Here is a 27,966-nt window from a genome sequence, read left to right on the forward strand (position 1 = left end):
ACAATTCAGAACATTAGAGTGACACTTTGTGTTTTTGTCAAACATTGGAGCTTTGTATTCATTCTGAAGGTTTATTGTTATTAATATTGAATGAAAAGTAACTTGGATATATCATTGTTAATTATCATTCAAATTTTAGGTAAATTATTTTAATTCGCATCTTATACGGATTTTATAAAGGAAATACGGATTTTGGAGGTTGGTTATACAGGTTTGATTGACCAAAGGTTGACATGTATGCTATGCGCCAGCATTGCCAGAAGCTCTGCTGTGTTCTGACTGCAGATTAGGTTTCAACAGATTGCAGAACCGGCAATTGTCCAAAATATGATCATCACTCAATGACCTTAAACTCTAGAAAGCACTAATGGGATGCCCTTGATTACAGTGCTCGTAGATATTGTGACCCTCTTCCTGCCAATCACCAACAGGTCCTGCTGTGATAAAATCCCACAACTGTCTGCTCGGATATTCAGAGGCTAAACAGATTTATCATTTAGATTCCTATCTTGACTTGTTCAGTGTGCCAGAGTTGTACCAGAGTATTGAGCTCCAATAATAGGCACTCACAGCTAATTAAAGCCTGCTAGATGACTGCTGGTGTTGTACTGTTTTGTTTTGGTTGTTATTGTTCATGCACATATACACTAAGTAACCAGTATCTCCCCCCCCCCAATTTGAGTGTGAAATTGTCCATAAACAGCCAACAGAAGGACCAACTGGATCCTGAACATTGAAATCTAAACCCTGTGTACCAGAACATATACAGTACATAATACACTCATTCTTACTCTTGAAAATGAAGAGATACCCAGAAATCCTTTCTGTGTTGGGTACTTCCATTAACGTGTGCATGATTGGAGCTCAATAACGCTGTACCAAAACCTAACCTTATCCACAACATGCAAAAGAAAAACAGCTGTATTAAAATGTAACCCACACACGACACACTCAGTGTAAAGGTACTATACTGAATACGGAGATATAATCAGACACCTAACAGACCCTGAATCCAAAAGTGTCAGGACAGCGACAGAACAGGATGGAAAATGTGTGCATGTGTGTATAGGCACGTGTGTGCATGTGTGTGTGTGTGTGTGTGTGTGTGTGTGAGTGAAAGACTCACTTGGGAGCTCCTCACACAGCACTAGACAGGAACAGGCTTAGTGTTGCAGAACCAGAGTAGGAGTTTAGAAGCAGAGGAGCAACCACTGGAGTAGAGAGCAGGCGGGACAGAGGACAGAAGAGAGGCACACATGTGGAGAAGAAAAAAAAAAGAAAAATTGCAAGAAGGAACAGGAAAAGAAAAAAGAGAAGAGGAAAAGCAAGTTAATACACGCATATCTAATTTGACAGTCTTAATGTTGTTTTGTTTAGGTGCACTATTAAGAATTATTATACATGCGGGCCAGTTTTTCCATGGAATAAAAACATGTATTCTATTCCTTTCTAGTGGGTTTATTGATGGCACGCAATATTATCATATCGCTTATCCTCCATCTATTACGCCACTCTCCCCAATGGAGAATGAGCGTGCAATATTGGTATAATAGTGCACGTTGTCAAGACAACAAGATGTCACACATTGGAGCTCATGCAAAGATCCAATGACAAAACTTTTCTGCTGCGTATGTGCACAATCATTTCTTTGTCGGCTGGGAAAGAGAGAAGATGAGGCTAATCCAGTGCTAGGTTTAAGCACTAAATAAATAAACTGAAAACTGAAACTAGTTTTTAGTTAGTTAAAAAAAAACTTAAAAAAAACCCTAGTTTCAGTTTTCAGTTTATTTATTTAGTGCTTAAACCTAGCACTGGATTAGCCTCTTTAGAAACTAAAGATGCGCTGAACACCCGAAAGGCTACCAAAGCTTCATTATACATTCTTCACACATATTTACAAGAGAGAAACATACCAATGGACATCAAAAAACTGGAAAAGAGACACATCGGAGATGTAAAATTTCCATGCTAGCGAGTGACTGACAGTTTGTATACAAGCATGGCTGTGAGGTTTGCTTCATTGAAAGTGGAAGATTTAAAGTGGAAGATATATTTTGAAAGAGAATTTTGAAGGAGAAAGACGCACTGAACACCCAAAAGGCTACCAAAACTTCACTGGATATTCTTCACGCATTTAATCATCTGCATTAAATATATGGAAAAGCTGGAAAAGAGACATATCGGAGACATAAAACTTCCACACTAGCAAGTGACTGACAGTTTGTACACAAACATGGCCACAAGGTTTGCTTCATTAAAAGTGGAAGATTTAAAGTGGAAGGTATAGTATTTTAAAAGAGAATTTTGAAGGAGAAAGACACGCTAAACACCCAAAAGGCTACCAAAACTTCACTGGATATTCTTCACGCATATCTCATCTCGCAGGCAAGCTGGAGCCTATCCCAGCTGACTACGGGCGAAAGGCGGGGTACACCCTGGACAAGTCGCCAGGTCATCGCAGGGCTGACACATAGACACAGACAACCATTCACACTCACATTCACACCTACGGTCAATTTAGAGTCACCAGTTAACCTAATCTGCATGTCTTTGAACTGTGGGGGAAACCGGAGCACCCGGAGGAAACCCACGCGGACACGGGGAGAACATGCAAACTCCACACAGAAAGGCCCTCACTGGCCACAGGGCTTGAACCCGGACCTTCTTGCTGTGAGGTGACAGCGCTAACCACTACACCACCGTGCCGCCCTTGATAGCATGTATATATGCTATATTTACTGTGTGGACATGGTATCAGAAAACAGTTTTATTTATAAGCAGTGGTGGCAGCACGGTGGTGTAATAATTTATAATTGTAATAATTTATAATGTGACTATCTCTGTGCAATACTTTATATGTGCAATACCTCACTCCATAATGTGTAACACAACACATACACCTCAGACTGTGCACCTTACCCCCCTTACACCCCCTTTTTTTTCTCCCCCCTTCCTCTCTCTCTCTCTCTCTACACGCTGTTTGCACCGTTATTGGAGATGCTTTAATCTCATTGTACATGTGTATAGTGACAATAAAGGCATTCTATTCTATTCTACCCCGCCTTTCGCCCGTAGTCAGCTGGGATAGGCTCCAGCTTGCCTGCGACCCTGTAGAACAGGATAAAGCGGCTACAGATAATGAGATGAGATGAGAAGCAGCGGCCACATGTACCCATAGGGTACCTATTTTATTAATATGTTTCTATTCCCTCATTCACTAGGACTTGTACGGCATATGGTCCACGTAAATTAAGGCTATAAATAATCTAATTTAAAATGTGTTATTTAACAAAGAAAAAACCCCACAATACTTTCCTGTTCACAGACGTTTATTTAATATTTATGGTAGGAGTCTTGAATATCAGTGTATTGTAACTGTCAGTAAGTTTTCAACCAAGCACTGTAAAAAAAAAATTATTTGCTGTTTTAACTTAAAAAAGTTTCTAACTGGGCTGCCTTAAAATTTTCGGTTCAGTGAGTTCATATAGTACGTTAAACTGATTGCCTCATTGTGATAATTTACTGAATTTCAAGGGCACCTGGTTACTGGCTTTTTTTTTTTTTTAGTTAAAACAGTAAATCATGTTTTACAGTGTGGGAGAGTCTTCAGAACAGAGGACTTTGTGCTTTCTGGTTCCTTGGTAACATGACAAGCTGCGTTTTTTCTTAACAACTTCAAAAAAAAAAAAAGAAAAGAAAAGGGAGGCCGGTGAGAGAACGACTGTTTGTAGCAGCTATAACAGAACAACTAACTTGTGGATGTTCCATAACATTACATGTCACTATAAATGGATAAAAAGCAGGACGCACCATTCACTGACTAATTAAAAAATGTTGGGGATAAGCGGAATAATACACTTCAGCATACCCAGTCATGTTTTATTCCTTACTTAAATGCTAATGCTTCATTTTCATTATTACAGCAATCAATCAGCAGTCAATTAATTATGCAGTCAGGAGGCAAAAATATTGTAGTACTAACTAGGCACCAGTGTCTAACATACAGCAATGTATTATATTTTTCTAAACAAACCCTGGAGATATTTGCAGTTTTTTTTTTTTTAGACTTGCAGGTTGTTGTTTTTTTCTTCGCTCCATTCACTGGTGCTCAGTTATGGAATCGTCTTCCTTCTACTTTAGTCAATTCTAGTCAATCTTTGTTAAATTTTAAGAAAAATTTAATTTTCATCTAAAAATTTTGATTTTCAATATAAAAATTTCAATCTGGCATGAGTAAGGTATATGCCATATTAAAATTTTTATATTGAAATTCAAAATTTTTAGATTTAAGAACCAAGAAACTGTTAGCATCAGCACTGGTACAATGTCACTATGATTATGCCTGCTCTTTTTGGTACTCAAGTTTGACTAAGAAAGCAAAAACAAAACTGAAAATTTCTCAGAATAAATTGGTTCGTTTTACTCTAAATTTACAGCCAAGAACATTATTTACTGAACACCTCAAAAATCTTAGGGTGGCTCCCTATCCGATATAGAGTAGAGCAATTAAAATGAAATCATATGTACCGAGTGCTTGATGGGATGTCTCCTAAGTACCTTTCTGACCAATTCCTTTCCATCTCAAGAAGACACTCATAATACTCGTTCTAGTTAACATTCGCTTGTCATTCCTCATTTTGGTGCTTTTGGTAAGTTTTCATTTTGTATCACTGGTGCTCAGTTATGGAATAGTCTTCCTTCTACTTTAGTCAATTCTAGTCAATCTTTGTTACATTTTAAGAAAAATGTTAAGCCTTATATGTATAATGTTATGACGTCTATTGAGAATAATGATTTTATTTTTTATTAATTTTCATATATTTTTTATTAGTATTAGGTTTATATCGCTCTTTCCTGTCACATCTTGTATTATGGGGACCACAATGGAAATAAGTTTTTAACTTTTTTGTGTTATCCCCGGCAATATCTACAGTATTTTGTATTTCATGTATTTTTTTATACTCATGTTTATTTTGGATTATTTTGTTACGTTTATCATTTTTATGTACTGTATTATTGCCAAATAAATCAAATCAAAAGGAGAATTCAGTATCCATGACACCTCTGCTTCAGAAATATATTTTACCCTGGGAATGCTTTGTTGATATCTCTTTATCATTGATAATATTTTGATGCCTTAATGCTAACAAATTGCTGTAGCTTTTATTTGCTGAGCAAATACTGTACAGGTCTTTTCCAGGCAATGAGGAGAGTCAATTAAAATACAATTTGTCTAAGGCACCTCATTTGTTGATTTCATAATAGTGATAATGAAATGGTACAGAAATACTCGCCAAACACAAAGCAATACCTCAGTACTCTCCAGGCAGAGGGTATTCATTTACTGCAATATCCATGAATCCTGTCCCAAACGCGGCCAAAGCCAAGATGTTGTATTTAAACTTCTGTACATCTAAATTCTAAAAAAAAAAAAGTCCTTTCCACATAGACTTCCTCTGATAGACACAAACAAACAAACAAACAAACAAACAAATAAATAAATAAATAAATAAATAAATAAAAAGTGCTTGATGTACACTGCATCATCATCTTCTTCTGGCTGCTCCCGATTAGGGGTCCCCACAGCAGATCTTTCGTTTCCATTGCTCCGTCTTCCACATCCTTCTGTACCACACCTGCCACTTTCATGTCCTCTCTCACCACATCCATGTATCTCCTCTTTGGCCTTCCTCGTTTTCGTGCAGCTCCATCCTCAACATTCTCCTTCCAACATGCTCTGCATCTCTTCTCAGGATGTGCCCATACCATCTCAGTCTCATCTCTCTTAGCTTAATTCCCAAGCTCTCCACATGTGCTGTCCCTCTGATGTGCTCGTTCCTTATCCTGTCCAACCTGGTCACTCCCATCGTGTAAATTCTTTATGCAATGTTCAAATGGCTGGACTTGTTCAACTTGTTGATAGTAAAGCTGAGCTGAGATATCATGACATCTGCAAATGACCAGAGAGCACTTTGTACTGTACAGTCTAGTGTCATGATATCCATCAACCACATCCCTGACATGCGTGCTGAATGCATGTATGTTACGCTATTTGAGCATGCGAGATAAATCTACCAGAAATAAACGCCTAATGTGATTCATATGTGGAAGGTTTATCAAAGATCAAAACAACTAGGACACAGCTTTGCTCCATTCACTGGTAAGATCTGACATGTGTATCTTTTCATGCCAGCAAACATCCAACAAATGGGTGATCAAGGGAGCAACGAGACTGTTGGTGCCTGTATCACATAAGATGTGTGTATTAACTAATTCTGCCAGTTTATAGTATTTACAGAGTTTATAATGCTTACAGAGCAAAAGACATGCCATCAAAGCAGAACCAGTGCGACACTCTAAGGATAAGCTGCTCCCTTCTGATATCCTGCAACTTGTACAATTAGCAGATGATGAAAGTTGTGTGGAATTTCTTCCTAATAAAATACATGCAGTATCTCAGTATTTATTCTCAGCATTTTTACAGGCTGTCCATTTGCAAGCTGGAAGATTTCTACAAAGCAAGAAAGCAAGGGTTATATCCCTGATCCCTGAAAGTTCGATGGGTTTATAAATTTACACACATTACGGTTGCATTTTACACACACAGAGAGATAGATAGAGAGAGAAAGAAAATCAGTCTCATAAACTCCATTTTCCTTACATACGGTAAATAGTCCCAGGACGAGCCTGTACACTGCAAAAAAATTGAAAACTGAATTTGAGGAGAAAATTACTTGATAAGACATCTTAGAGTGGGCGGCATGGTGGTGTAGTAGTTAGCATTGTCGCCTCACAGCAAGAAGGTCCTGGGTTCGAGCCCCGTGGCCGGCGAGGGCCTTTCGTTGTGAAGTTTGCATGTTGTTTGCGTGGGTTTCCTCCAGGTGCTCCGGTTTCCCCCACAGTCCAAAGACATGCAGGTTAGGTTAACTGGTGGCTCTAAATTGACCGTAGGTGTGAATGTGAGTGTGAATGGTTGTCTATGTGTCAGCCCTGCGATAACCCGGCGACTTGTCCAGGGTGTACCCTGCCTCTTGCCCATAGTCAGCTGGGATAGGCTCCAGCTTGCCTGCGACCCTGTATGACAGGATAAAGCGGCTACAGATAATGGATGGACATCTTAGAATAAGTTGGTTGCAATCTAGAACTAGGTTTAAAAATCTTAGAATTGGTGTCTTGTATCCTTCTAATAGGAAATGCTAGATCGTTTCAACTATTTTCAAGATATTTTCACTTGCAAAGATAGCATTTTTTGCAGTGTATCATGACTCCAAGGCATGTCTTTAAGAAAGAACTTCTTTTAGCATAGCTGACAAACCGCTAACGTTATCTGATTGTTCCAGTTCACATGTGTGGGTCTCATTTCCCTGCGATACTACCAGACATTTATGTCAGTGGTATATATCATCTGCAGCAATGAAGTCTTCGAGTCCTGTGCAGTATCAGTGTGTAATACCTCCAAAGGGTTTCAGTTTTCAAATGGGCTAGGGCTTTCTGTGATAAATGTGATAAGAGTTTATATAATCACACTGATTCTAATCTCCCAAAGAGCTTATGTGAACAAGAGTTTGCTTATAGTCATAAGATTCAGGCTTACATAAATGATTGAGTCTCTTCATTGAACAAAGCACATGTATAAATCTTAATGGATGTAATTTATGAAGTGATGTAAGAGCCAGAGAAATTGGAATCCAACACAAACAGTGTTTTCCAAGGTGGCAGACGTTACCTCGAGCCCTCTGTCTGGCTTCAGAAAGCTCACTGAGAAATGTGTATTTTCTCAGAGTTGTCTCTATGTAATTCTAAGGGAATACGATGTGCTGAAACGAAGCTCAATAAAAAGCCTGTGAGAGCATTTATGGGTGTCATACAGTACTTAACAAAAATTAAAGAACTAATAAATCAAACAGAGTGCAGACATTAAATCAGGAGCCTTAGTGTTACACTTTATATGAAGTGTTCTTTGTGCTTAATTTATTATCTAAGAGCTTGCTGCAATTCAATGTAATTCATATGCATGCATTAGTCATTTGAAAATGCCTTTATGTTTTTAGACAGAAATAATGACTACATAATTAACGATCAGCGAGAAAGGATTTGGAATAGCAATTCTGCATGATGTATAATTACGGAAGTATGGAACATACGTATAAATGCATTTTTAACTGCCAGACCAAATTGTGTGAAAGTGTAAGTACAGCATGAATCTCTGTGTCATCAATGAGAGACAGTAAATCGAGAGTTTAGAATTATACGATAGGTTTCTATCTGCTTTAGAACTTAGAGTAGAGTAAAAAAGCTAGTACAATTTTCCTGACATAAAATTATTTCTTGCTATTATGCCCACATTCACTGGATATGAGCAATCGCGTGCTCTGATTGGCTACTCTACTACTAGACTATCAGCTCGTATACCGTGAGTAGAGAAAAATAAAACGGCAGAGCGTGTTGCTGGACCAACCGAGGACGAAATAAAAACTCTACTCGAAAACAAACCCCCCCAAAATACAAAAATAAAAAGCACCAAAATATGGAACAAAAGTATTTGATGGGAAGAATGTATCTTTTTTATTTTTCAAGAATTATTATTATCGCACTTTTCACAAATTGCTACTGTCATTTTGTCGGTTTGTTAAGCGGAAATGATTTTGTCGGACGTTTTGTATAAAGTTTTTATTTATCAAATTTGCAAAAAATAAAAATGCTTTGTTTCTCAAAATCCAGTGGATGTGGATAGAATAAAACAGTTATTCCACTAAATCTCATCCTACATGGCTTATTGCCAACTTTGCGCTATGTGCCTCGTTGGCTATCAGCTCATGTATGATTCAATTTCATGGAATAACCAAAGAATGTAACCAATGTGTAGCATGAATATTAGATTAATTTGCATAGTTAACCTGCAAACATTTGACTTTCATAAGATTTACACTGCAATTAATAGGTTACTAAAAAGAGTCAGCCTCTGTTATTTCAGAGAAAAATAGCACAACAAACTCAAATGACGAATAATTCTTCATTAGCAAACTGAAACATGTCTCTTTCCAAAAGAACCAATTTACAGGATTTGCAGCATTGGGGGTAAATACTGATAGATATACACATTTAAGAGGAGTTGTTGATGTCTTATTAATCTACTGTACTGATTTTTTTAATCCTCCCAAGTGACATGTGGCTTGTTACCTCCAATGAATTTGACATCCCTGCTTTATATTATTTATTAATCAAGAATCTGAAGAGTACTTGAGGACACTTAATATTAAGTGGGGCCTGCAGTTCTGTTATTAACTACGGAATATTATAAAAGTGATAAATTCCATTATACACTAGTGATTACGAGCTATGAAAGAGTTGCTCTGTTAATCCTAAGTATTTTATGACTCACTGTCATTCACGGTTATATACACAGAAAGGATTTCAAGCTCAAGAAAAACTTTCACATATTGTCATAAGATGATTATCGGGTGCTGTGGTGGAAGAATGTATAATTACACATGTCAAAGAAAAGAATGAAAAGCACTCCCGAATGGACAGTTACCGTAAGAGGCTATGAGATCATCCAGATATCTATAGACACATTTGTTAAGAGTGTTCATTAAATTATAAGGGCTGCGGTTCCTAGCCTCAGACAGCCTTAAAGCAATCTTATTGATGGCCCGAAGAAAGAGTGAAGATAAAGGAGCTGTTGGGGAAAAGACCAGAGGTAGTATCAGATGGAGAATGACTCCTGATAAGTGTACTTATAACAAATTGAAGATTGCACAACACACAAGATGAAAATGGTTTTGACAGTACGCTGTTGCGCAGCCTCATCTGTGCTCAGATTAAAATCGCAAGTGCAATGTAGATAATGACAAACCTTCATCACGGATTATACTTGCATTTGGTAATTAAAAGCTATCACTATTTAAAAAGGTTAGATTTGTTCTCAAAGGAGCAACAATACACTAAGCCAGATGAAACATTCTATGCTTGGAGCACCTAGATGTTAACACTACAAACCATTAAACAGCTCTTAAATTACAACCCCAATTCCAAAAAAGTTGGGACGCCGTGTAAACTGTAAACAAAAACAGAATGCAATAATTTGCAAATCATGGAAACCCTATATTTCATTGAAAACAGTACAAAGACAACATATGTTGAAACTGAGAAATTTTATTGTTTTTTGAAAAATATATGCTCATTTTGAATTTGATGTCAGCAATACATTTCAAAGAAACTGGGACAGGGGCGTGTTCACCACTGTGTTGCATTACCTCTGTTTTTAACAACACTCTGTAAACGTTTAGGAACTGAGGAGACCAATTGCTGTAGTTTTGAAAGTGAAATGTTGTTCCATTCTTACCTGATGTACAATTTTAGTTGCTGAACGGTTCAGGGGCTCCTTTGTTGTATTTTGCACTTCATAATGTGTCAAATGTTTTAAATGGGAGACCAGTCTGCACTGCAGGCAGGCCAGTTTAGCACCCAGACTCTTTTACTACGGAGCCATGCAGTTTTAATATGTGCAGAAAGAGGTTTGGCATTGTCTTGCTGAAAGAAGGAAGGCCTTCCCTGAAAAAGATTTTGTTTGGATGGCAGCATATTGCTCTCAAGCATGTATATATCATTCAGCATTAATTATGTCTTCCCAGATGTACAACCTTACCACGTCATGTGCACTAATGCACCTTCATACCTTCAAACTGTGCACTTATAAGCCGGATAGTCTCCTCTCTTTTTTAGCCTGGAGGACATGGTGTCCATGATTTCTAAAAATAATTTCTACTTTTGATTCATCAGACCTCAGGACAATTTTCCACTTCACCTCAGTCCATTGTAAAAGAGCTCGGGCCCAGAGAAGGTGGCAGTGTTTCTGGATATTGTTTATATATGCTTTTAACTTGCATTTGTGGATGCAGTAACGAACTGTTTTCATAAACGACGGTTTTCTGAAGTGTTCCTGAGCCCATACAGTGATTTCCACTACAGACACGTGTCTGCTTTTAATGCAGTGTCTCCTGAGGGCCTGAAGATCACAAGCATCCGATGTCAGTTTTCAGCCTTGTCCCTTGCATACAGAGATTTCTCCAGATTCTCTGAATCTTTTAATGATATTATGTATTCTTTGCAGTTTTACATTGATGAACGTTATTCTTAAATTGCTGCACTGTTTGCCCATGCAGTCTTTCACAGAGCAGTGAACCCCTCCCCATCTTTACTTCTGAGAGACTCAGCCTCTCTGGGATGCTCTTTTGATACCCAATCATGTTACTGACCTGTTGCCAGTTAACCTTAACCCTTTGATGCAAAACATGGGTCAAAAGTGACCCGGCTGAGTTTTTATCTTCTATATCTTTGCAATAAATTAATTCCATCATTCAGTATTCAAGGTATTCCTCAATTAACTTGTTTTTGATCATCATACATCCTTATTTTATTTTTTCCTTTCTTACTTTTTGAATAAAAACCCTTTTTGTATCACTACCCTTCTAATGCACAACATGGGTCAAAAACGACCTGCATTCATTTTCCAGGTTATTTCATGTATGGCTGAGTGTTTCTATGATATACTTTTGAAATAAATTCATTTTGTCATTTACTTTTCCAAATATGCAGTAAATATCTTGTTTTTGTTGAGCACAAATCATCATTTTTATTTTTCCTTTCTTAAGTTATGAACAAGCACAGCTTTTGTAATTCTACATCAAGTTTACACACATGGGTCAGAAACGACCCGCGTGCATTTACTCCAGCGTTTGGTGGGAACTGTGAATTGTGCTTGTGTCAGATATTTCACAGCTCAGCACAGCGCCCTTTGCCCATCTAATACATGGAAGTAATGTTTTTCAATTGTTCTAACGTTACCTTAGAAAAAAATTGATGATGTTTAGGTTACCTTGAGAGTGAGTAGATTACTTGTCAGAAAGTTACAAGTAATTACTATTAGCTACCTAGCTGTTGACATATTCTACTTTAGTTAGCTAATTTTATTGTAGTTGGCTTAGCTAACTACATAGTTAATAAATAAATAACTGGCCCCATTCACTGCTAAAGTAATTACTTGAAACAAATTATTATTATAGTATTAAGACATTTAATTTTAAATCACACTTGGATGACCCATGTGCAGTAATATAAAAAGTATTTTTGTTCATAAAGTAGGAAAGAAAAAATTAAATGAATGATTTGTGGTAATTAAAAACAAGATATTTAAAGAATACTTGGAATATTCAATCATAAAATAAATTGATTTCAAAAGATAGAGCAAAGAAAAACTCAGTCAGCATGAAATAACCTGGAAAATGAATGCGGGTCATTTTTGACCCATGTTGTGCATTAGAAGGGGTGTGCATATGTTTTGCATCCTGACCTGTTGAACCTAACCTTAAGTATTTTTATAGTAAAAAGCTAATTTTAGAGGTGGCATCATTACAGGAAGAAGATTCTTAGAAACATTACGACAGTATCCACTAGAACAAACAATGTTGCTGGTAATAACCGGGTCCAGTTCCCATAGGTGAATCAACCTCTTCTTCTAGAAGTAGAGGACTGCCACATTGTAGTGTTGAAGTACAAGAAAAAGCTAAATAATTAAGAGGGACAGTGACAAGACCACGTTATTGTCTGTGTCACCACTAATGGGGTTAGAGCTCTCCAAAAATGTCCGGGTGTCTCTGAGTTACATATTTGAGATGATCTCAACAGAGCTAAGTCTTCGGAGGGCAGCTGTTCAAAGCTCCCTGCATATGTCACAGCTCTGTTTATCAGACAGATTTACATGCAGACTGCCTTGCCATTTGGAAGCAATTCCATGATTTATGTTTGCAGCACATTTCCAAGTGTTGTGAAAAACAAAGAGTGGCAGGGTAATCAGGGGTGGCTGGGTGGCCTGATATTGATGTGATTTTCCCTGGGCATTGTTTTTGATACAATCATTATGATTAAAAAATAACGTAAAGAGGTAGATGTGTACTGCTCTCTTAAGATAACAGAATATTCGCAGTTCTCAGATGTCTAGTACCCTGAATAACACACAGTAAGAATTGACACTAACACAATCTGTGTTAGATGTCAAACCAGTTCATGTACTTCAAGGCCAGGGACTGAGGCATTCTTGGTCCACTGTGCACTATTAATTTTATGGCTCATTACACTATTCTGTTCCAGGCTAATCTAAACCACTTTTGCAACAAATGTGGCTGTCCTCAGACCCCAGGTACAACATGCCCAGGACTGTCTGCGGTTTGCGTACCGGGCAGGTGTCGGTGTGGAAGACTCCATCCTCTACCTGCTACACCGAGCCCACTCGCATCTGGATAAGGGAAATGGCACAGTGAGGATCCTCTTCTTGGACTTCTCGAGTGCCTTCAACACCATCCAGCCCCTATTGCTTCAGGACAAACTGAACAGGATGCGAGTGGACCCCTGCCTGGTCACCTGGATCTCCAGCTACCTCACTGACAGGCTGCAGTACGTCAGGCTGAAGGACATCACGTCTGACACTGTGATTAGCAGCACTGGAGCACCCCAGGGCACGGTGTTGGCCCCTCTTCTCTTCACCCTGTACACCGCGGACTTCTGCTACAACTCAGAGCTGTGCCACATTCAGAAGTTTGCCGATGACACAGCCATCGTTGGGTGTATCAGTGACGACAGAGAGGAGGAGTATAGGAGCCTGGTGAGGGACTTTGCTGTGTGATGCAACAGGAACCATCTGCAGCTCAACACCTCGAAGACCAAGGAGCTGGTCATTGACTTTGGGAGGTCCAGACCAAGGTCACGACCAGTTTGGATCGAGGGAGTTGAGGTGGAGGCTGTGGATTACTACAAGTACCTCGGGCTGTGGCTGGACAGCAAGCTGGAGTGGACTTGCAACACCAAACACTTATACAGGAAGGGACAGAGCAGGCTATACTTCCTTAGGAGGCTGCGGTCCTTTAACATCTGCAGGAAACTCCTGTGGATGTTCTATCAGTCTGTGGTCGCCAGTGTCCTGTTTTACACCGTGGTGTGCTGGGGGGGCAGCACATCCAAGAAGGACACATCCAGGCTGGACAAACTGATCAGGTGGGCCGGCTCTGTGGTCGGCATGAAGCTGGACTCTCTGGTGACAGTGGCAGAGAAGAGGTCTATGGACAAACTATTGAACATCATGGACGATGTCAGTCACCCTCTGCACACCGTCATCAGCAACCAGAGGAGCCTGTTCAGTGACAGAATGCTCCTTCCCAAGTGCAGGACAAACAGACTTAAAATCTCCTTTGTCCCTCATGCCATCAGACTGTACAACTCCTCTCTGGGGGGGAACAGGAGGGGTAACAGGAGGACAGAGGATGGGAAGGAGCAGTAGCCTAGCCTAACAATAAGCAATACTGGACAATGTGCAATATAATGTGCAATATCTCTCCTGCTGCCGCCCCCCCCCTTCCTTCCTCTCTTCCCCATATCTTATTCTTTTTATATTTCATTCTCATCTCATTATCTCTAGCCGCTTCCTCCTGTTCTACAGGGTCGCAGGCAAGCTGGAGCCTATCCCAGCTGACTACGGGCGAAAGGCGGGGTACACCCTGGACAACTCGCCAGGTCATCACAGGGGTGACACATAGACACAGACAACCATTCACACTCACATTCACACCTACGGTCAATTTAGAGTCACCAGTTAACCTAACCTGCATGTCTTTGGACTGTGGGGGAAACCGGAGCACCCGGAGGAAACCCACGCGGACACGGGGAGAACATGCAAACTCTGCACAGAAAGGCCCTCACCGGGCACGGGGCTCGAACCCGGACCTTCTTGCTGTGAGGCGACAGCGCTAACCACTACACCACCGTGCTGCCCTCTTTTTTTTTTTATTTGTATATGTAAATACTTAATTTATTTTAATTTATCTAGAAGTTTTCTCTATTTCTTTTCTCTGTTTATCTGTAATAATGCTGCTGGAATCTTAATTTCCCTGAGGGAACCCGCCCAAAGGGATCAATAAAGTTTTATCTAATCTAATCTAATCTAATCTAATCTAATCTAATCTAATCTAATCTTGTTTGTGTAAAAGGTCAGAAGATGTAGATATTTAAAGTGAATTTTGCTTTGTTTTTCTGATTTTTCAAGCGCAATTATTGTGACGCAAAACAGCAGTTTTAATGTCTATTCCAATGAGTTTATATGCTTCCCCAATAGCCCCTTTATCTCTGCTCTTTTTTAGAGCCGTCTGTCTGTCCATCCATCCATATATCTCATCTCACTATTTCTAGCCGCTTTATCCTGTTCTACAGGGTCGCAGGCAAGCTGGAGCCTATCCCAGCTGACTATATATATATATATATATATATATATATATATATATATATATATATATATATATATATATAAAAATTCTCCTTCTCACCCCCGGCGGGGGGGTGGTATCCATGTCATCCTCAAGCTCGGGTCCTCTACCAGAGGCCTGGGAGTTTGAGGGTTCTGCGCAGTATCTTCGATGTTCCTAGGACTGCGCTCTTCTGGACTGAGGCTTCAGATGTTGTTCCTGGGATTTGCTGGAGCCACTCTCCCAGTTTGGGGGTTACTGCCCCAAGTGCCCCCACTACCACGGGGACCACGCAACCCTTGACCTTCCACATCCGTTCCAGCTGCTCTTTCAACCCTTGATACTTCTCAAGTTTCTCATGTTCCTTCTTCCTGATGTTGGCGTCAGCTGGGATCGCCACATCTATCACCACCACCCTCTTCTGCTCTTTGTCCACCACCACTATGTCCGGTTGGTTAGCCAGGATCTGTTTGTCAGTCTGGAAGCTGAAGTCCCACAGAATCTTGGCCCTGTTGTTCTCAGCCACCTTCTGTGGTATGGCCCATTGGGACTTGGGCATTTCTATTCCATACTGGTTGCAGATGTTCCTGTATACTATCCCAGCCACTTGGTTGTGCCTCTCCATGTACGCTGATCCAGCTAGCATCTTACACCCTGCTACTATGTGCTGGACTGTTTCAGGGGCTTCTTTGCACAGTCTGCATCTTGGGTCTGATCTACTCTGGTAGATCCTGGCCTCTATGGCTCTTGTGCTTATGGCCTGTTCTTGTGCTGCCATGATTAGTGCCTCTGTGCTGTCTGTCAGTCCTGCATTATCCAGCCACTGGTAGGATTTCTTGATATCAGCCACTTCCTCTATCTGACGGTGGTACATGCCATGTATGTCATTCGGATTGGACAAGTGTGGCCGGATGGTCTCAAAGAGAGGCAAGATGATCCGGACTGAAGGGATTGACCTACCAGAGGGCAACATAGGTGATATCCAAGACAGCTACAAGTACCTTGGCATCCCACAGGCTAATGGAAACCATGAAGAGGCCACAAGGAAGTCAACCACAGCCAAATACCTCCAGAGAGTAAGGCAGGTCCTGAAAAGTCAGCTGAATGGTAAAAACAAGGTCCGAGCCATCAACATGTACGCACTACCAGTCATCAGATACCCCGCTGGTATCATAAACTGGCCAAAGGAGGAGATAGAAGCCACAGATATCAAGACGGTACATATATATATACATATATATAGGGACATATATATATATATATATATATATATATATATGGAGGCACAGTGGTGTAGTGGTTAGCGCTGTCGCCTCACAGCAAGAAGGTTCGGGTTCGAGCCCCGTGGCCGGCGAGGGCCTTTCTGTGTGGAGTTTGCATGTTCTCCCCGTGTCCGCGTGGGTTTCCTCCGGGTGCTCCGGTTTCCCCCACAGTCCAAAGACATGCAGGTTAGGTTAACTGGTGACTCTAAATTGACCGTAGGTGTGAATGGTTGTCTGTGTCTATGTGTCAGCCCTGTGATGACCTGGCGACTTGTCCAGGGTGTACCCCGCCTTTCGCCCGTAGTCAGCTGGGATAGGCTCCAGCTTGCCTGCGACCCTGCAGAACAGGATAAAGCGGCTAGAGATAATGAGATGAGATATATATACGGTATATATATATATATATATATATATATATATATATATATATATATATATATATAACAGTTATTCCATGAAATTGAGTCGTGCATGAGCTGACAGCTGAGTTGGCTATAAGCCATGTATGATGAGATTGAATGGAATAATTATTTTATTCTACCCACATTCATTGGATTTTGAGAAACAGAGCATTTTTATTTTTTGTAAATTCGATAAATAAAAACTTTATACAAAATGTTTGACAAAATCATTTTTGCCTAGAATGTACACAAACCCAAAATGACAGTAGCAATTTGTGAAAAATGCTATAATAATAATGATTGAAAAAAAGATATGTTCTTACCATCAAATACTTTCATTCCATATTTGGTTGCTTTTTTTGTATTTTTTGGGGTTTTGTTTTCGAGTAGAATTTTAATTTTGTCCTTGGTTGGTTCAGCAATATGCTCTGCCATTTTGTTTTTCTCGACTCACGGTATATAAGCTGGTAGCCTCGTAGTAGAGCAGCCAATCAGAGCATGCAATTGCTCATATCCAGTGAATGTGGACAGAATAAATATATTTATTCTATCCACATTCACTGGATCGAATGTGGATAGAATAAAACAGTTATTCCGCTGAATCTCGTCATACATGGCTTATAGGCACCTTGTTGGCTATCAACTCATGTACAACTCGATTTCGTGGAATAACTGTTAAATATATTTTTGGGGATTAAAAAAGGGTCTTGATGAACAGTCATATATGCATTCAAGCACTGGGTATTGTAATCACAGGTATCCTTTGATAACCTAACCACTGATTTTAAAATCTGTACAAAGTTTAAAATCTTTTTGAAAAAAGTAAAAAGTGACCTTAAGTAATCAATCATGTATCCATAAACTAACTGGACACAGTAATCATATGTATCCTCTCATAAACATTTGCATCCAATGATTTTAAGTAACACTATACATGATAACCTGTATAGGTAGGCTATTGCTGTGTGTGTTTATTGATGGTGGTTTGGGGGAAGCAGGGATGTAGGAGTTAAACTTGTTCGGAATACAACTGTGGTCATTTTCATGGCACACTCTTCATGTAACATGTTGGCCCTTTGGCTCCCAGGACATTGGAACCATACTGCGAGTGTCATATATCATTGATCCAATCAGGTTTAAGACTCCAAACAAACACTTCCTGTCTGCCTGATGTTACGGTGGCTCAAAGAAACCCTTGCCTGATCATTGCCTGAACTCCAAGCTCTACCACCCTGATGGTGCTGAAAAGACAGCTCCATTTCTGCACCAATGTTTTGGAGCACAAAAGACTGCAAAAAAGGCCACATGGCGGATCCATGCATCTTGCTCCTGATCCACAACTAGTTCTGGTGGCTTTTGTTGGAGGCAGGTGTACAGTGGTGCTTGAAAGTTTGTGAACCGTTTAGAATTTTCTATATTTCTGCACAAATATGACCTAAAACAACATCAGATTTTCACACAAGTCCTAAAAGTAGCTAAAGAGAACCCAGTTAAACAAATGAGACAAAAATATTATACTTGGTCATTTATTTATTGGAGAACATGATCCAATATTACATATCTGTGAGTGGCAAAAGTATGTGAACCTCTAGGATTAGCAGTTAATTTGAAGGTGAAATGAGAGTCAAGTGTTTTCAATCAATGGGATGACAATCAGGTGTGAGTGGGCACCCTGTTTTATTTAAAGAACAGGGATCTCTCAAAGTCTGATCTTCACAACACATGTTTGTGGAAGTGTATCATGGCATAAACAAAGGAGATTTCTGAGGACCTCAGAAAAAGCATTGTTGATGCTCATCAAGCTGGAAAAGGTTACAAAACCATCTCTAAAGAGTTTGAACTCCACCAATCCACAGTCAGACAGATTGTGTACAAATGGAGGAAATTCAAGACCATTGTTACCCTCCCCAGGAGTGGTCGACCAACAAAGATCACTCCAAGAGCAAGGTGTGTAATAGTTGGCGAGGTCACAAAGGACCCCAGGGTAACTTCTAAGCAACTCAAGGCCTTTCTCACATTGTCTAATGTTAATGTTCATGAGTCCACCATCAGGAGAACACTGAACAACAATGGTGTGCATGGCAGGGTTGCAAGAAGAAAGCCACTGCTCTCCAAAAAGAACATTGCTGCTCATCTGCAGTTTGCTAAAGATCATGTGGACGAGCCAGAAGGGTACTGGAAAAATGTTTTGTGGATGGATGAGACCAAAATAGAACTTTGTGGTTTAAATGAGAAGCGTTATGTTTGGAGAAACACTGCATTCCAGCATAAGAACCTTATCCCATCTGTGAAACATGGTGGTGGTAGTATCATGGTTTGGGCCTGTTTTGCTGCATCTGGGCCAGGACGGCTTGCTATCATTGATGGAACAATGAATTCTGAATTATAGCAGCGAATTCTAAAGGAAAATGTCAGGACATCTGTCCATGAACTGAATCTCGAGAGAAGGTGGGTCATGCAGCAAGACAACGACCCTAAGCACACAAGTCGTTCTACCAAAGAATGGTTCAAGAAGAATAAAGTTAATGTTTTGGAATGGCCAAGTCAAAGTCCTGACCTTAATCCAATCAAAATGTTGTGGAAGGACCTGAAGCGACAAGTTCATGTGAGGAAACCCACCAACATCCCAGAGTTGAAGCTGTTCTGTACGGAGGAATGGGCTAAAATTCCTCCAAGCCGGTGTGCAGAACTGATCAACAGTTACCGGAAATGTTTAGTTGCAGTTACTGCTGCACAAGGGGGTCACACCAGATACTGAAAACAAAGGTTCACATACTTTTGCCACTCACAGATATGTAATATTGGATCATTTTCCTCAATAAATAAATGGCCAAGTATAATATTTTTGTCTCATTTGTTTAACTGGGTTCTCTTTATCCACTTTTAGGACTTGTGTGAAAATCTGATGATGCTTTAGGTCATATTTATGCAGAAATATAGAAAATTCTAAAGGGTTGACAAACTTTCAAGCACCACTGTAAATAACCGTATAAAAGTCCTTCCTGCACCATTCATGGCACCTTTGGGGGTGCCAATCTCCGTTTCATAGCCCTTGGCCTCTCACCTACATTACAGTACATAACTAGGGTTACAGTGGAGGGCTGGTCCTCTGGTAACCACGAGAGTTTGATTCCCCACTTGCATCTGTATTGCAGGGTGCCTTGCCAGATGGCAGTAGGCACCATTTTTATGATGGTCTTTGGTATGGCCTGACCATGAGTAGAACTTGCGTTCGAGAGGCGGACACGCTAATCAAAAGGCCACTCACCGGTAACTGTATAAAACTCTGTATTATTTGTTCCCTTATGGCCTACTTCAGCTCCTAACATTAGATCTGTAAGCTGCACTGCATCCTTAACACTATTAATTTTTAAATGGTCACCAAGCACAGAGCAGACACCAAGTCTGGTGACACAATCACAGGATATCCCTTTACTAGGAGGGAAGCTATGGCCTAATGGTTAGAGAAGCAGCTTTGGGATCTAAAGGTCTCTGGTTTGATTCCTTGGACCAGCAGGAATGGCTGAAGTGTCCTTGAGCATAGTCAAGTTTATTTGTATAGTGCTTTTAACAATAGACATTGTCCCAAAGCAGCTTTACAGAATTTGAATGACTTTAAATATGAGCTAATTTTATCCCTAATCTATCCCTAATGATCAAGCCTGTGGCGACGGTGGCAAGGAAAAACTCCCTCAGACGACATGAGGAATCAGACTCAAAAGGGAACCCATCCTTATTTGGGCAACAACAGACAACATGACTATAACATTAACAGTTTTAACATGAAGTCAGTTTCGTTGATGGAAACTTGAGTGCAAAGCTGTTCATGACAACTGCAGTCTTAAAGTGCATATCACGGGTAAATTCAGGAGCAAGATCAATGCAATTCTCCCACTTTACATCAAACCTTGGTCAAATATCCGCAACATTCCGCATCCTGTGCAATCCTTCCACCCTGCACAATACCAGAAAAATTCAGCTGAAATCAAGCCACCCGAGGCGAACCGGTCCGCCTCCGAAAAACCCCGGCACCTGAACCTCCCGGCAAACACCGACTCCCGCGACGCCACATGCAGGACGCCCCCTCCGAATCCCACATCAGCGACGGTCCGTTTACGAGAAAACTACCTGGTGATTTTCTGCAAATTTCTTCAATGTTATCGCGTAATTATTAAAATGGTTAACAGATGTATCGTAGGAGGGTGTAGCAACACCAATCATGATGGGATTAGTACTCATCGTTTTCCAAAAGCCCGGACAATGAAAGAGAAACGGAAGTGCTTGGTCTACATAGGCTGTGCACTGAAACCGTGCAAAGCCCCCGCAGCCCGCCGGCGCCCCCGCAGATAACGCCACGAATCCGGCTCCAGACCCCCCCCCCAGACGCGCACCTAACCCTCAAACGCTCCCCAGGCTGCTCTGGGCATGTGTCTCTGGATAAGAATGTCTGCGAAATGCCGTTTATGTAATGTCAGACCAACATGTCTGATTACTGATTGTTAACATACAAACCCTCTTGATTTTGGCAAAGACATCATTTCAGAAGCATTCAGTCTTGATTGTATAACACCAATTCATGTTCTCACAAATTAGTTTATGACAACTTGTTCTGCTGTCTGAAATGTGCAAGACAATGTCCAAGTACAATGACTCTCGTGTTGATCTCATGTTGTGTTCCCATGGCTACACATGAGATGGTTAAAAAAAAACCAAAAAAAAAAAAACCCACACGTGCTAATGCACTATATTTTTGGTTGCTACTCTCTGAGGAGGAAGGTTTAAAAGCCCCTCGAACATATGACATTCATTAGAAATCTCAAATTCTGCAACTTGGGTTACTCTTCCCCTAGGAAATACAGTATATGACATAAACAACTCTAGTTTTTGACTCTCAGCTCAACACTTCCAGCTTCACTGGAACTCTGAAACACTTCTTTTGATTTTTTTTAAAGCAACATCATATATGTTTTTTGAAATGCATTAATGCATTTGCAACATAAGAAACATACAGTATTTTAAAGATGTCCTCACATTTTCACATAGAAGTAAGAACTAATGCATAGTTATGACTTCGCTGGGGAATTTAGTTCAAAAATACCAGCTGGCTAAAATTTAGATTTAAAACAGTATACTAGTCTTTGGTCAAAACCTGAGGGAGGTTAGACCTTACATCTAATCTTGGAGTAAAAGAGACAGAAAGGGCCTTCTATTTCTGTCTTCATCAGTTTTCCTTACTGCAGGTCACAACATTTTGGTTCCTTGCAAGTTTGCAGTAGTTATTGTTTAGAAGAAGTTTTAGATCAGTGATAGAGCGGTGTTATTGGACTTAAGTCAGAGTGCATCTCTGATGTTATGAGAAATTAAAGAGGTTCTTTAAAACAAAGAAGGACAGAAAGAGAGAAAAAAGCAACAAATAGACAAGTGTGGGAGAGTAACTTGACAATCTGGGGATGTTCTCATTTCTTCAAATTCTCATGGGAAAGCAATAACAGCACAATTGCAGGATTGCTAGTATAAAAATATACTGTGACATACTGTTATTTTGTAACTACAAACAAAAAAGTGTGCAGTGTTAAGAGATAAGGACTCACTATTTACAAAAGCCAAGTTTTGCTTTAATGTGTGGCCTAAGAGTGTAAACAAAAACCAGTAAGTTAACAACCAGGTTAAACTAATCCATGAACTCAACTGCCCTTGTTGTATAGACCCCTTCGCAGTAAACGTCATTCATACGTAAGCGGAAATTGCGCGCGCAGCCTGGACCCAAAAAAGACTCAGAAATGCCTAGTTGTTGTGTTGTCGGGTGTCAGAATTGTAGCAGTGATGGGGTTAAAATGTTCAGAATTCCAGCAGGATCTCACCCATTCCAAAAAAATCGCCGACGTCTATGGCTACAAGCCATCAAACGTGTAGACTGGGATGAAAGCACTATCAAAAATGCGCGGGTTTGCAGCGCCCACTTCATCACAGGTAAGATCAGGCTATTTATTAAATCTTTCTTTTTTATTCTTTCTAGTCTTCGTTTATTGATGTAGCAAAATACTTTGGTAACGTTTGTCTGATTAGCTGGGTCATAGTTACACAATGTAATGAATATTGTTAGCATGTTAACTTAGCTTTGCATGCAATTTTGTTTGTAGGAGAGGTCTCGCTTGACTCAAGCAGTCCAGATTTTGTGCCATCATTATTTGTGTATGCCAAAAATCACAATTTTAAAGCAAGAATGGAAAGGTAAAATTGTGTGCCCTCACTCTAAATGCCAACTTGCGTTGACTGCTGTAACCTAGCTCCCGCCCCGTTCAGTTTCATTTCTGCTCTCTGCCTCTCGCTTTTTACGCAGCTCTGATTTCTCTTAGCTGCACTCTTTACACTATCATTCCTTTCATGCCATTACCTCCTGCAAATTGCTGTTTAGTGTTGGTATTTGCTGTTGTAGCTAAAGCCACATTGCCATCACATCACTGGCATAATTTGATTAAAACAAAATGAATATGAATGTCCCATTGTTAATCAAGTTGTACATGCTCGCACATAACATAATCATATGCGTCTAAAGACTTGTAGGCACGAAGTTTTTCGTGGGTGTACACTGAAGTCTTGTCAATAAGGTACGAGTATATATCTGGCCATTGTATACCAGGGAACTTACTAACATCGTCCGTCCACTCTTTAATTAAATGAGGATCCGGTAGGCGATGTCCACTTGTTAGAGTTAACTTATTTATGTAGCATTCTCGATCTTGTAACGACAATTGTTTTGCATAATCTGACAGCTCATAATGCCGGTCTATGGGCAGCGCCATTGTTTCTGGGTCCAGGCTGCGTGCGCATTCTGGCAACGGTCGGTTTGTTTACAAACATGCGAAGGGGTCTATAGAATGTTAACTATGTAAGACCCCAAACACACACACACACACACACACACACACACACACACACACACACAAAAAAAAAAAAAAAACAGCCTCTGTACATTCAAATTCATGAGAAAATAATATATTAAATATGCCACTTCAATGCACATTCATGCAATTATCCAGTCGGGCGATCATGTGGCTGCAGCACATCATAAAATCACACAGATACAGGAAAGGGCTTCAATTAATTTTCGCATCAAACATCAGAATGGGGAAAAAGTGATCTCTAGTAACTTTGAATGTGGTGTGGTTGTGATATTGCCTGGTCTTTTTCGCTGTCCAGTTTTGGTGAGTCTGTGCTCACTGTAGCCTCAAATTCCTGTTCTTGGCTGTTACTGGTCTTACTGTTGTAGCCCATGAGCCTCAAGGTTCAAAATGGTGTGCATTCTGAGATGGTTTTCTGCTCACTACTGCTGTAAACAGTGGTTACACTATGAATGTCATCTCGAACCAGTCTGGCCATTCTTCTCTGACCGCTCTCATCAACAATTTGTTTCTGCCTGCTTTTTGCCCCATTTATAAACTCATTATAGAGAGTGCTGTGCGTGAAAATACCAGGAGATCAGCAGTGTCTGAAATACTCCAACCATCTTGTCTGACACCAACAATTATGCCATGGCAAGTTACTGAGATCACAAACAATTTCTCCATTTTAAGCAATTTCCTTCGGGATCGATAACGTTTTCGGATTCGGATGGTTGATGTGAACATTAACTGAAGCTCTTGACCTGTGGCTGAAAAGTTCTGAACAAAATGAGATTTTTTTTGCTTTCATATGTAAATAAAGTGCCATGTCACAGATGACCTTTAGAATTACTCCGGTATTACTTTGGGATTATGATAATACCACACAGTGTGAAAGTATATGCCCTGTGTTAATCAGAATCAGAAAAAAGAAGACCAGGACAATACCAACCCAACCTCTATTAAGCAAGCATAACAAGAATTACTTGACAGACACAAAGTTTAGAATGATTTCACTTACTTGAGCACGTGTGTGGAGCCATTGATCTGTGTAGATGTGCAGGGCGTTCTAGATGCAAGGATAGAGGGACGTCGGTAGCGCCGGTGGCCACAGCAGAGGATGATGAGGAAGGCACGGCGGAAGGACTTGTTGAGGAAGGCATAGAGGATGGGGTTGAGCATGGAGTTGATGTAGCCCAGCCACAGGCACGCAGCCCACAGCTGCTCGGGCACTGTGTAGTCTATGAAAGGGTCCACCACATTGGTGATGAAGAATGGAGCCCAGCACAGGCAAAAGCAGCCCATTATGATGCACAGAGTCTTTGCTGCCTTGGTCTCAGTGCGCATATGGTGATTGCGCTGGTGTTCAGGACTCTCAGGTCCAGAGCCCGCGCCACCCGCCCTTTGCAGCATGCTGATCTGACGGGCATGTTCACGTGCTGTTACATAGATGCGTTGGTAGGCGAGCACCATCAGACCCAGTGGGATGTAGAAGGCCACCACAGAGCAGGTGAGCGCATATGGCTTGTTCACCATGAACACGCACACTGTGGAGTTGCCACTGAACTTCCGCTCCTCTATCTGTTCAGAAGAGGGGGAATATTTACACACACACACACACACACAAACACACAAATTGCACATTCAGCACACAAAAAGAAAATGTCACACTTTATTTTACTCTCTGTGCTGAGGTTTCTTTTTTCGGTCAGTTCATTGCTATTCCAATCTTTAGGCCCTTGGCCTAGGGGGGAAGTGTCAATTTCTTAGTGGTCGAGGAAATCTTTCTTAGCATTTAAATTTAAAACCAGAGGGACCTTCATCTGAACAGCATTAATTTTCAAAACAGGCGTTTTCAAAGTCAGCCTCTTAGAAAACACTTTAATAAGGCTGGTTGAAAACCTTAAATCTTTCCATGAATTACACATTGCTGAAAAACACTTAAAAATCACTTGGGTAAAAAAATAATAAGAGGGTCATTAGGGTAAAAAATAATAAGAAAAATAATCTTGCTTCACTTTGTTGAAATACACTTTAATTGGATGCAACCCAAATGAAATCTTCTGTGAAGTGTTCTTCTCTCAAGTGGTCTGGATCCCAAGGCAAAATGGTCAGCACACATAACTATAAATATGTACATTATCCAAACAGTTGTTTAGATGATACTCGTGTTGTGAATATTTCCGAGGCGAACTACGTGAGACAACCAAACACAATCATAAGCTTGTGATGTGCTGTTTATTAATTCCATCAGTTGGAAATATTGAGGAGTTAGCAATCATCAGCAATCACTAGATATTCATTCATTCATCTCCAGGAATTGTGGTGTATCTTGAAGCCTGGGATGTCTGGTCATAATCACTAGATGTTCAAAATATATTTTTCTCTTATGAACTGTACACTATTCATTTTTCACCAGTGTTATTTATTTATTTTTTCAACTACAGTCGGAACGTGACCCAAGCCTTCAGTTATACATGAGCTACAAACACTAATCAGCTCCTTTGGGAAGCGAGGTCAAGGGATCTTGCAGTGTTTCTGATGTTCCAACGTTAAAGCCTGCAACTAAATTACAGTCTGAAATAAACAGTCGTTTGGATAATACTCGTGTTGTGAATATTTCCGAGGTGAACTACGTGAGACAACTGAACACAAAAACAAACATGCTCTTATCTTCTCACCAGGGAATGATGCTTATGATCAGGGCTTTGAACCAGAATTTTTTTCCTATTGGTTCGTTCCGAACAGAAACGAAATTTTAACGTTTCTGGTTTTGGGTTCCACCATTAAATAGACGTTCCCGAACCGGTTAGAACAAAAAAATTTCGTTCCCGGAACAGTTAATTACGTTCCCTGTCAGCTGTTTAACAAATGACTATAAAGTTATGTCTCTGTCTCATCCAGCTTAAGCCAAATGTAGGCTAATTCTATTACAACCTTCATTAAATAAGACAAGAAATAATTCAAAACAATTATTTCAAATGTTGGCAATTTGGATTCTCAGTATGTCTTCCCATCTACACGAACAGGAAAAGTGCCAAAAATGAAAGATAATTTGTTTAGTGTGTTACCAAAGGCTAGTCAGGCCCTATAGAGGGCTACCGCATGACGTCACCGCGCCACGAGATTTTGTTAGGCGCCATATTGGAAGACCAAGTACACATCTATGCAAGTACATACATACATAAAACAAACTACACCCGAAATGTAGCCAGGACCGGTTCTGCCCTAATCTGGACCCGGGTGCAACATCACGCAACCCCCCCCCCCCCCAAAAAAAAACCACCAGTCTAAATCAGGACAACCATCACATAACTATAACTATAAACATTTTAGATCAACTATTTTAACTAAATGGGCTATAATAAATAAGCCTGCAGGCAGCCACGGCGGGCTGCCTCAGAAAAGTAACCATTCAATGACACAACTGAAAGCCTGCAGCCACGGCGGGCTGCCTCAGAAAAGTAACCATTTGTCCTACCTTAAAACTCGTTTTGCATTTTCTGCCTCCTTTTTTGTATTTTCAACCCTCCGTTTATTTTCTTTCCTTTTCTGAAAACCCGATTTGTGTCCAGACATTTTGTTCTGCTACCAACGAACTAACTCGTCAGGTCTCGTCTCTCGAGCCCGCGATGATTCCCATGGGAAGGGCAACAACTGATACATTTTTACAAACAGCCAATAGGGAGGTTGCAACGTTCAGGCTCTTCTTTGCTCAGACACTCAGTAATGGAGACAGGATAGTAGTCCACCTTCCCGCTCTCTCCATTCAGTCAGCGAACGTCACACAGGAAGTGAACCCCAGCGGGTCATAGAAACTTGCGCAGGAGGAGAATGGCTTTTTTATTTGTAGGCTACGGAAACTTTGAGGAACGAAATAAAAACCGGTATTAACCGGTTACCATTATTTTTAATAAGCGTTTCTGTTCCGGAACATAAAAAATAATAAAGTTTCTGGTTTCGTTTCTGTTCCATGTGAAATAGAAAAAGTTCCCGGTTTTCGTTTTCGTTCCTTGAACCGGTTCAAAGCCCTGCTTATGATCATTATTTGTAGTGACAGTGTGAAATGAAAAGAATTGTATACTATGCAGGCTATTATGTATTCATGTATTGAAATGATTAATTTTACAAA

General features: G+C 40.3%; 1 protein-coding gene across 1 annotated transcript in view; it reads right to left on the reverse strand.

The window, feature by feature from the left end:
* htr4 (5-hydroxytryptamine receptor 4) overlaps positions 1-27,966 on the reverse strand; it is a 220,921-nt gene that overhangs the window by 37,735 nt on the left and 155,220 nt on the right. The window contains exon 6 of the mRNA XM_060926997.1: positions 24,856-25,415. Within this exon, the coding sequence (XP_060782980.1) occupies positions 24,856-25,415 (560 nt within the window). The remainder of the gene's footprint in view (positions 1-24,855; positions 25,416-27,966) is intronic.

The sequence above is a fragment of the Neoarius graeffei genome, chromosome 8, assembly GCF_027579695.1.
Source record: "Neoarius graeffei isolate fNeoGra1 chromosome 8, fNeoGra1.pri, whole genome shotgun sequence".
NCBI classification, from domain to species: Eukaryota; Metazoa; Chordata; class Actinopteri; order Siluriformes; family Ariidae; genus Neoarius; species Neoarius graeffei.